This window comes from Mesoplodon mirus, assembly GCF_964341445.2.
Source record: "Mesoplodon mirus genome assembly, chromosome: 2".
Lineage (NCBI taxonomy): Eukaryota > Metazoa > Chordata > Mammalia > Artiodactyla > Ziphiidae > Mesoplodon > Mesoplodon mirus.
Window position 1 is genome coordinate 194513212 of NC_138977.1, and position 11744 is coordinate 194524955.

Consider the following 11744-nt stretch of genomic DNA (forward strand, 5'->3'; position numbering starts at 1 on the left):
CTTCATAGGCAATGGATGAGGACTGGACAGAAGTGGAATCGGGAAGGCCATTTAAAGTATTACAGCAGACCTGGTGAGGGTCAAACTCACCTATCTGAGGAGTAAGGAAATAAAGTCAGGTTGTGGTCACAGTTCTTTGAGCAGCTTAACTGTGAAGTGGAGCAGTAACTGGAGGGAGAAGTGAAGCCAAAGAAGGAGTTCTTAAAAATGGAATATCAAGCTTGACCCTGTTGAGAGGCAACACTGAAGGCAAAAAAGAGATGAGGACTCAAGGGAAAAACCAAGTCTTCCAGAATGTGAGAGGGAATAGGATGTGAAGTGCAGGTGGTTTGGTCTTTGCTGGGACACAATGTCTTCTTGTTTTTTAACTGGAAGGAAATAAAAAGGGTAGAGATGTAGGAAAAATCGTTTGGTGGTGGAAAGACAAAGTAGTTTCCATCCAATGGCTGCTACTTTTTCAATGATCATGGGTCATTATCTATAAAGGGTGGGGATCAGAGTGTTGAAGCCTGTGAAGAAGAAGAGTACGAAATTCCATTGGAAAAGGCTGGAAAAGCATCCCAGCATGGTGGGGAGGGGTTAAGAAAAATCAAAGTTTCCATTTTAGACAGGTTAAATGCCCAACAGGTAACCAAATTCTTGTAACATAGCATGGGCTCAGAATATTATTATTCATCTTTGCTTATGCTGCACAAAGCATGGCATAACACATATTAGGTACCTGAGAGAGAATGGATAAATGAATGAATGAAGATTAAATTTTTTTCATATTTTCTTAGCACATTTTTATATCGTTGGCCATATTCCACAATGGAACTGAAGAAAAAATAGAAATAATGCACCTTATCAATCAACCGATAACAACTGCATGTTCCTTTTTCTCATTTTTAGTTCTGTGTGTTCTTGGAAGAAAGGCAATCTGTGTCTTCCGATGCTATAAATTCTTCATTTTATCTAAATAAATGACACGTTCATCTTCTAAAATAACTGTTAAGCAGAATTCACTAATGGGGCAATTCTCATAAAAAACTAAGAGACAGAATATTTATCCCTATGTTAACACAATTTGTGACAATCATAAGGATATAGTTGACAAAGAAATTAGAAGCTCTTGCCAAGGTGGATGGACCTAGAGTCTGTCATACATAGTGAAGTAAGTCAGAAAGAGAAAAACAAATACCACATGCTAACACATATATATGGAATCTAAAAAAAAAAAAAAGGTTCTGAAGAACCTAGGAGCGGGACAGGAATAAAGACGCAGACGTAGAGAATGGACTTGAGGACACGGGGAGGGGGAAGGGTAAGCTGGGACTGGAATGAAGTGAGAGAGTGGCATTGACATATATATACTACCAAATGTAAAACAGCTGGTGGGAAGCAGCTGCATAGCACAGGGAGATCAGCTTGGTGCTTTGTGACCACCTAGAGGGGTGGGATAGGGAGGGTGGGAGGGAGATGCAAGAGGGAGGGGATATGGGGATATATGTATATGTATAGCTGATTCACTTTGTGATACAGCAGAAACTAACACACCATTGTAAAGCAATTATTCTCCAATAAAGATGTTTAAAAAAAGAAAGGATTAACCTCATCTCTGTATTGGAGATGTTCCTGCTGCTGCTAAGTCACATGTGCATCATGAGCAAAGAAAACCTTTAGCTCACGTACAGGAATCTCAGCTGGTCCCACCCAAACCTGGTCATCCTAGGAGACAAATTAGCACACTGTGCTGTTTGTTTATCATTTATCAATTATGAAATGAAAAAAGCTTATAAATGCATTACCTGCAGCAGAAATTGTTATTCACTTTATTACACTAAGTTCCATTTAAAAGGACTCCATTCATGCAAGAAGCACCATTTTTGTTGGATGAACAGTCGGATTTTTACGCTTATAATTCAAGCATATACTTACTATGTATATTGAGTGCACTCTCCCAGTTCCTGTTGCCACAGCCAGACTGCAGCCAGACTGTAAATGCATGTCTGTGGTCATGCTTAACTACAATCATTCAGAACTTCAGCTGTCAAGTTTGGAGCTAATATTCTCACATATGCAGTTCATGCTCTACTCTTAAAAATAATTCCTTGTTTGCTATTAGAAGCTCCTAACATAACATACAAAATGGCAGGATCAATTTTTTAAAATAATCTAGATCTTTAACTAAATGCAAATACAATGTATTTTTCTTCCCTGAAAATATCCCCTTTCTTCAGTAACTATAAACCCTGGCCAAGCAGTAAAATAGCACAACATGTTAGATATTAAAAAAAAACAAAAACCCACACACAATATAGCAGTGTTTACAGGGAGGAAAAGGAGGAAACCTCAGTTTTGTGCTACACCATCCTTTGAGACACTCTCATTTTAAGTGTGGAGGCATCAATTATTTCTCCTTTACTGTAAGGTCTACACATTTAAAGGTTCTGTAGGTCCACTAAGAAAATAAGCAACTGTTTTTCTGTATCATTAAACACAACAGGATACCAGCCTGTGCTGGTTTTAAAACACTAGCAGTATTCCAACTGTGAATATTAAGGTTTACTATTTCAGTCTCCAGAGAAGCAGAGAGTTGTTTTGTTGCCAGAGCATCACAACCGTACTTCAAGTTGTCAACTGCACAATATTTCTAGGACCAACGACCACCTCCACTGCAGAATCTTGTAATCCTAGAGTCTGAAGAAACATTGCAGGTCTCCTATTCCAATCTGACATCCAAGACAGGATTTTTTTCCCCCAGCATCCCTGACAGACGGTCAGCCTCTGTTTCAATTACTCCAGTGGGGGAGTTCTCAAGAGAAGATTCCCAAGGGATATGATGAAATGCTAGAACCAACCATTCAGACAGGGAATAAGGCTCCAGTAAGCCTGGAGGATACAGACAGCCTTGCCAGACAGTAAAACCAGACTTCCAAAAGAATGTGACTCAGAATCAGCAATCATAGAGGTGCAACGTTAAAACATGTAGACCCCCCAATTTGGGGCCATTCTAGGTCTTTTTATTGGCCTGAGAAGTAGCTCGTGCAATCAGGAAAGCAAGGTGGCTTTTCTCCCGCTGATTTCTTAAAGTAAGAACTGATTCTTTCAGGCTCACAGCAAGGGTTTGTCAGGCTCAGAGAGGATCAAATCCCTTCCTTCTGAAAACCAAGACAAGGGACCCCCTGGTGGAACTTCTAACGCTTAAAATACTCTTAACTTTGGTCTTAAAATTCTCACTACTGTAAACCAGAACATTTCGAGCTCTTCTTTTAAAGGTGTATATAGGCTACGCTGTAACTGAAGTTGTTTGGTTGGTGTCGGGTTGATGTGTGTGTGGGGGGCGGGGGGGTTAAGCGCAGCCCTTCCTCCCGCAGGGGAGTCTGGTTTATCCGACCAGGAAAGGCAAGTGTTTGGGGCTGAGCTGCCAGCACATCCTCAGGCGGACCCCGGGACGGGGCAGCCCGGCCCTTACCTGTCGATGCTGATCACGCACAGGGTCATGATCGAGGCCGTGCAGCACATGACGTCCATGGCGATAAAGACGTTGCAGAAGAAGTGGCCAAAGATCCACTTGCCCCCGATAAGGTCGGTGACGCTGACGAAGGGCATGACCGCCACGGCCACCGAGAGGTCGGCGAGCGCCAGGGACACGATCAGGTAGTTGGAGGGCTGGCGGAGCTTCTTGACGAAGCACACAGAGATCACCACCAGGCAGTTGCCGGCGATCGTCAGCAGCGTGATGAGCGTCAGGATGGAGCCGATCACAACTTTCTCGGCTCTGCCGTAGTTGATCTGCTCCCCGCAGCCGGAGGCATTGTCCGGGAGTGCGTCCCAGGTGGGCACGGGGCTGGCCGTCACCTCAGGGACCCCGTGCAGCAGGTGCGGCGCCCAGGAGCCCGCGACCGGGCCGGCGCCGTCGGGGCTCAGGTAGGGCAGACCGCGTCCCACCTCTGGCAGGAGGAAAGAGCGGAGGTGCCCGTAGAGGTCCGGGCGGCCGCTGCTGTTAACGTCCATCATCGTGCCGCTGTGCGTCGCTGCCCATGGAGCCGGCGCCCCCGCCACGCGCTCCGGCTGCCGGCCCGGGGGCTTCACCTCGTCGGTTCCGCTCCTCTCGGCCCAGCCATGGGGCCCGCGCAGTCCGCTGGGGGGCGCCCCGGCTCGGCCTTGCGGCCCGCACGTCCCGGTCCCCCAACAGCAGCGGACGACGCGGGAGCGCGGCCACCCGGGGACTCCCTGTGGGAGGCGCCTCCAGCACCCGACGGACCCCCGGGACGCGCGGGATCGCGGGCCGGCGGGCCGGGCTCGGCTGGCGGCACCGCACCGCACCGCTCGCACCGCTCGCAGCCTTCAGCCGCCGAGTGGCTCGGCCGAGAGCGCCCGGGAGGCAGCGGCAGAAGTTGCGGAGAGCGCCCCGCCCCTCGCGCCCGCCGCCGCCGCCGCCGCCGCTCCCCTGCGGCAACCGCGCCGCGTCCCCGCCGCCGCCGCCGCCACCGCCACCGCCACCGCCGCGTCCGGTCGCTGCCCGCGCGCCCCGGGCTCCGGGACGGGTTTCCCCGGCTGGGCAGGGGCCGCCGTCTCTCCCGCGCCCCCCGGCACTGGGCGGGGGACGGTGCTCCACGTGCCTCCCGGGATCCCGAGCCGCTTTGCCCGGGGAGCTTCCGCAGGAGGCTCACACTCCCTCCGACAGACCCGAACCTCCTCACTAGTAAACGACAGTTTGGTGGGGGAGGACTAGGGAGCCCGCGGACGCTCGGACTCATTGCAAAATGAAGAACCCGGGGAGGGATTTTTTTTTTTAATCTTAATTAAAAATGAACCTTTCTTAGCACTCCACCAAGCAACAAACAGATACTTCCGTTTTCTATTTTGACCACTGATGGGAGAAAGGGAAGATGGAAAAAGAGAAGCGGCTGAATGGGGGTGGGGGTGGGAGCTCAGAAGAAGGAGAAAAGGGAGAGGGAGGGACGCCCGGGTCCAGACACCTAGGAGGAGATGGGGGCTCTGGGGAAGGGGCCTCCAGAGGGCTTAAACCCATTGTGACCAACCCTCCAGGCGTCTAGAAACAGGCCTCTCAGCTCTGAAAATAGACCTTGGCTGCTTTTACATTCAGACTTCAGTGCCTAATATATTAAAATGAGGATTAATTCTCCCATGGCATTCTGGAAATCTTTCACGTAAGAGAAGAAATGACCGGTTATAAATGTTCTGCAGAATCCTGGATGTGTATGTTGATTTAATTAATGCGTATTGCCTAAAATCCCCTTGGTACTGAAACCCTGTCAGAGTGGTTGATTTTTATTATTTGTGAGACTTATTTCACTCCATTTTGTTTAAAGATTTTATCGGAAGCCAGCAGTGATTTCTTTAGTTTAAAGACTAAGAATAATCAAATCTGTTTTCTTTTCTAGTTAGACCCTAGCGGATCATAAATAAGAAAAGGAACAGAAACCTCAAAATGTATTGATGTGAGTGCTGGGTAACACTCTTCATTCTTCAGGGTGGGTGTTAGCCCTGTTTTTCCAGATGAGGAAACACAGTTGCTATTGCAATCAGCTGGTAAGTAAGAGGTTTCAAACCCAGGTTTATCTGATTACTATGTTCATATTCTTCCCTCTACACATTCCAAAAAAAAATTTTTTTTAAGTAGAAAAAATAAATCCCTAAATCATGGGCCAATGCTGACAGCTCTTTCACTACTGTGAACATGTCAGCGGCTCTCCTGTGTCTGGGGTAAGCGGATCAATACATTCAGAGGAAGAGTGGAGCGTAACATGTAGACCACAAAACAATACTATTTCATGGTTAAGAGGATGGGTGAGGAAATTTCTTCAACTTTACTTAAGTTCATATTAAACATAATTCCAGACAAAAGAAAACTAGTTTGTAGCTGGAAGGCATCTGAGAAACCATCTGTTCACCCTGCAATACAGAGAGGGAAATAGAGGCTGGGACAAGTTTAATGACTTGTCCAAGATCACTCATGACTACATTGAAACGTCTCAGGTTTTTGGTTTTTGAGGTTTAGAATTGTCTCAAGGCCTCTTAAAAATTCCTTAAGGTAGTAAATTTCACAAGCTACTTGGGACTTTTCTCATTTTAACTTTTTTTTTTTTTTTTTTTCGGTTTGCGGGCCTCTCACTGTTGCGGCCTCTCCCGCTGCGGAGCACAGGCTCCGGACGCGCAGGCTCAGCGGCCATGGCTCACGGGCCCAGCCGCTCCGCGGCATGTGGGATCTTCCCGGACCGGGGCACGAACCCGCGTTCCCTGAATCGGCAGGCGGGCTCCCAATCACTGCGCCACCAGGGAAGCCCTCATTTTAACTTTTTAACTTATTTTAACTCATTTTGACTTTTCTCATTTTTTTATCCCCCTTGAGTACTCTAATCAGGGTCAGCTTACTTTATATCTTGGCTCTTTTAAGTAATATTCCACATTAATTAATTATACAAAGAATTTGAAAAATAATATTTTTTATTTGAGTTTACAGTCAATTAATTTGCCCCCTACACTCTGGTCAGCCCTTACCCAGCCCACTTATGTTTCATCGCTGCTTCTGATGTTTTTTGCTTTTGTTTTTTCATTGTAGACATATAAATGCACCAAATAATCAGTAAAATACTACTTTCAAATTTACTTCCTCTTCCATTTTCAGTATAGCACCAGGTCCAAGCTCCCCTTTTTATACAGAAGTCACTTATATTATCCCTGGTGATGGCTGAGTGTATTTCCTAAGATTTGCTAGGTTTTTAATTTATAAGCTATCACAGTGCATAAACACAGTTATTGAAAATCTCGGCTTCTGCAGCATTACCTTGCTTATGTTGAGTTTAAATTTCATCTATCATTGTATCATTCCAAAATCCAGACAGAACAATTTGGAATTCTTTCTGATTCCCTCTAACCTTGAATAACAAATAATCATATCTTAATAAAAATATTAAAATCTCATTTATCCTTTTCCATAATTTTCTCACACAAAAAAGCTAAAGATACAGCTTAACAAAATATTCATAAAAATACCTAAATATTCACCTAAATGTGTTGTTTTGCCCTTGGTTTCCTGGGGTTTTAAAATCCATATCAGGGTGTTGCTGCCTTTCCCCTCCCCCTGCCAGCCTACTCTGGCTCTTATATTGGAGATAATAAGAGAGGGCTTGGCATCTAAATCAAATCACATCTTTAGTTTTTAATCCCTTTGATTTCTTTCATTGAAAAAATAACTCTGCTACTTTAAAAAGTATCAAACCTTGTGTAGACTCTCATTTCCTGTAACAGCATTTTCCTAAAATTGTCAATAAGGGTACCTGAAATGACAGCTTTCTGAGGTTTCCAACTGGCCATCTCCTGCACTCAAAACTGCTCTGGGGGAGTACAGAAGAATAACCGCATCCTACAATAAAAATTATCGTCTTTTTATAAGCTCTTCTTCCTGTAGGTACACATCTGGCTCATCTAAATGCATGTGCTGAATCATATCTCTGCAGACCCACACATACCCATCCGGAGGACATAAGCTTAGGAGAGTTTATTTTCCCATAAACCAGCATACTCTGACAGTCTAGATTTACTTTAAGAAACACAAGTAAAATAAAGCTTTCTATGCCATAGGAGTCATTGGCAACACACTGGTCAGTTAAGCATACTAACGTCATGCTGACTGGGGCTCTAGTAATTTCCAATGCCCAACGAGGCTGACTTTCTACAGAACTACTCTTGTACTTCTCCAAAGTTTTTCAGCTACTTACTTGTACACCCCATTGGCTCACTCAACTAAACTAATTGCCTGGGTGTTGACCCCAGAATTGGATGAGAAAAGACTAGGAAAACAATGCTTAGATAGGTATAGTGCTAAGATTAGTGTATATAAATATCCAAATCCTACCCTGTGTACCAGTCGGGTTGTAGAGCAGTAGCACAGAGCCAGAACACACATCCTAGCAACTGTCAACACAGATATTGGGAGGCCCAGTTGGGATAAAAGGTAGTCTGGGACACAAGAATGTCCCCATCTCTGTGACAATCCCCCTCACCATGGCTAGTCTCATCCTTTCTTGGCTCTGAAGGTTCTTAAAGCACTTTTTTCATATCTTTATTATAGCACTTACTGGTGCATTACGCTTTATATTTACATGACTGTCTTTTCCAGCAGACCGTTAACTCCCCAAAGGCAAGGATATTTTCTTATTCCCGCTACATACTAGGTGCTCAATAAATGTTTGTCAAAGTGTAGAAAAATGCCTACAACCAAGAGTCGTTCATGATTTAAAATAATTCCTCAGCTTAAAAGTGAATGGTGAGTTTTGTTTTGATTCAGATATATGTGTCCTTTAATTGTGATACTTTCACTTGCATTTTCCCTTAATGCTAACTAGAAAAAATTGTATTTTTTTTCCTTTGGTTCCATTTAGAAAATGTTCATTCTCTTTACAAAGTATATGTATCCTTTAAAATTTTTCCTCAACAGCAAGAAAATATGAACAGAAAATCAGAGAATGGATAGACCTAAGAACGCTTATTTTTCTAATTACTCCATTTTTTCTTACTGTGACCATCTCGAAATATAAGTGGTATATGCTCACCCTCTAGTGGTGAATCTATTCCTCATACAACTTCCACACAGAGAGAACTTCATGGAAAGCTCTTTTCAGGGAACAAATTGGACAATGTCAGCTTCCATGGTCCAAACCTGAAGGACTAATTGAAAGAAAAGTTGTCCTTCACCTTAAAGAAAAACAGATAATATGAGCATTCACTCGACTGAGTCAATATTTATTGAGTGTCTAATACATACCAGGTATTGTTTTAGGAGTTCTTTTTAAAAAGGACACGTTAAGTTGGAGATCCTATTGGACATCCAAGTGGAGATAGTCAGAGTACTCATATAGTCAGATACAAGTTCAGGAGAAGATTTCTCAAGAAGAAGAGCAGATAGAGAAGAAGCCTGAGAAATTAACCCTAGGATGCTCCAACATCCTGAGGTTGGGGAGAGGAAGAGAGACCAACAAAGACTGAGGAGAGACCATTGAGTTAGGAGGAAAACCAAGAGAGATTGGATGCTCAAAGGCAAGGGAGGAAGATGTTTCGAGGAGAAGAAATTGATGAACTCGGCCAAATGCCAAGTAAGGAAAGAACTATTCCAGTGAAGTGGCAGGAATAAAAGTAGACTAGAATGGGTTCAAGAGATCATGAGGAGAGAGATGGCAACTGGGAGGGCAGACAACTTTTGGAGTAGTTTTATTCAAAAGAGTAGCAGAGAATTGGGCAGAAGCTAGAGGGACATGTGGTATTTAAAGATAAGTAGAATAGAAAGAAGAAAGTCTTTCACTGAAGAATTGATAGGCTGCATCTTATACTACATTTTCTAATCCCCTGTAGAATTTTAGGAATCCTTCTACAGTCTTCAAAATAACATGTGATATGAAAATTGCCATTATGTTCATGTCCCCATTTCCAGGCAAAATTATCCCTCATCCAGTCATTCAATAAACATGTACCAGCGGGCTTCCCTGGTGGCGCAGTGGTTGAGAATCTGCCTGCTAATGCAGGGGACACGGGTTCGAGCCCTGGTCTGGGAGGATCCCATATGCCGCGGAGCAACTAGGCCTGTGAGCCACAAATATTGAGCCTGTGCGTCTGGAGCCTGTGCTCCGCAAGAAGAGAGGCCGCGATAGTGAGAGGCCCGCGCACTACAATGAAGAGTGGCCCCGGCAGCGCGATGAAGTGGCTCCCACTTGCCACAACTAGAGAAAGCCCTCGCACAGAAATGAAGACCCAACACAGCCAAAATAAATAAATTAATTAATAAACTCCTACCCCCAACATCTTAAAAAAAAAACAAAAAACATGTACCAGCTATATATTAATAGGCACTGTGCTATGTGCTAGGGATGAACAAATAAGGCAAAATTCTCCACTCTGCAGGTGTTCATTACCTGGTGAAAGAGACAGACTAGATGCAGTGCAATATGAAAAACCTCCTAATATAAGTATGAAACAAAGATGTGGGAGTCCAGAGGAAAGGCGCATTGGCTCTTCCTGGGGAGACCAAGGAATTCACAGGAGCTAACACTTCCTCTCAGGCAGAAGTTTCATCAGCAGACTGGAGGAAAGGGGAGTGCAATGCCAACAGGGGTCCATTAACATGTGGAACACTTGCCATAACTGCATCACATAACACATAAAATGCATTGGAAACGGCGAGGGTAGACTTCTTGGGGGCCAATCATAAAGAATCACGTGTGCCATGCAAGGTACGTATGAACTTTACTCTGTAAGAAGTGTCATATTTTTCTAAAATTAAATATGATTCTGAGCCCCCATCCTATTTATCTGATGGTCAATTCAACTCGTCATTATTGTGGCTCCCTCTTCCCCTGCTCTACCCTGAGGCTCCACTGATGGACCTGGAGTCTTGTACCCAAAGCAGACCATTCCACAAGGCTGCTCTGTCTCTCCCTGTTGTCTAAGCCCACATAATCCCACGAAGCAGTACTGCTGCTCCTGTGTGCTTCAGGAGCATGGGAACCTTGGCTGAGGCTGTACACCCAGAGTCTAAGGGTCCACGGCCCTCGGTGAACAGAGCACCCATCCCACAATAGGTCCGCCCGCTTCCCTGAGGGTCCCTACTACGTGAGGAAAAGCAAACCGCATCTTCCCTATAGTCAGGAAATGTATTCCTTTCACTTTCTAAAACCACCCTCCCCAAAAAACAGACACTGACCCTACAATTACCTGGCATGAACACCTTAATGTTACTGGCCTGGGATTTTGCCCTTCGGGATACATTTGGCAATGTGTGGAGATATCTACTGTTATTACAACCAGACGGATGCTGCTGGCATCAGTAGTTAGAGGCACAGGACAACCTCCCACAACAAAGGATTATCTGGCCCAAAATGGCAACAGTGCTAAGGTTGGGAAACTATGTTATTGACTACATTTTAAATTGAAAATGCACAACTTGAGAAATAAAAATAATAGATTTTTAAAAATCAGTATTCCTTGGATTTATAAATTAAAAAAATTTATTTATTTATTTATTTATTTTTGGCTGTGTTGGGTCTTTATTGCTGTGCACAGTCTTTCTCTAGTTGTGGCGAGTGGGGGCCGCTCTTCGTTGCAGTGCTCGGGCTTCTCATCACGGTGGCCTCTCCTGCTGCGGAGCACGCGGGCTCTAGGTGTGCGGGCTTCAGTAGTTGTGGTGCACAGGCTCAGCAGTTGTGGCTTGTGGGCTCTAGAGCGCAGGCTCAGTAGTTGTGGTGCACGGGCTTATTTGCTCCACAACATGTGGGATCTTCCTGGACCAGGGATTGAACCTGTGTCCCCTGCATTGGCAGGTGGATTCTTAACCACTGTGCCACCAGGGAAGTCCCTATTCCTTTGATTTAGACTGGAAACTTGATGAAATTCTTTTTCCTGAACCAAAATAAAGTACAGAGTTAGTTTCAGGTATTATTATTATTAGTAGTAGTATTAGTATTTTGCATCGTTGTCTACAGTACAGAATCCAACCTTGATTCCTCCAACTGGAAGCAATATTTAGTTTTATCCATTTTTATAACTAAAGACTATTGTGCAGAAATAAAAATACTTCTGAACATAGATAAATTCTTTGCACAATGGATTTTATATTCGAGGCAATAATTCTCAACTTATGATATTCAGAACCCCCTGTTTTAGTCAGTTCAGACTGCTATGACACATTACCAAAGACTGGGTGTCTTAAATTTCTCACAGTTCTGGAGCTGGGAAGTCAGGTTCTG

The 11744-nt window shown here is 44.5% G+C and overlaps 1 protein-coding gene across 1 annotated transcript in view; it reads right to left on the bottom strand.

The window, feature by feature from the left end:
• HTR7 (5-hydroxytryptamine receptor 7) overlaps positions 1–4377 on the bottom strand; it is a 91852-nt gene extending 87475 nt beyond the window's left edge. Inside the window, exon 1 of the mRNA XM_082607053.1 lies at positions 3455–4377. Coding sequence (XP_082463179.1) covers positions 3455–3999 — 545 coding nt within the window. The 5' untranslated portion in view covers positions 4000–4377. The remainder of the gene's footprint in view (positions 1–3454) is intronic.
• Between the last annotated feature and the right edge of the window lie 7367 nt (positions 4378–11744).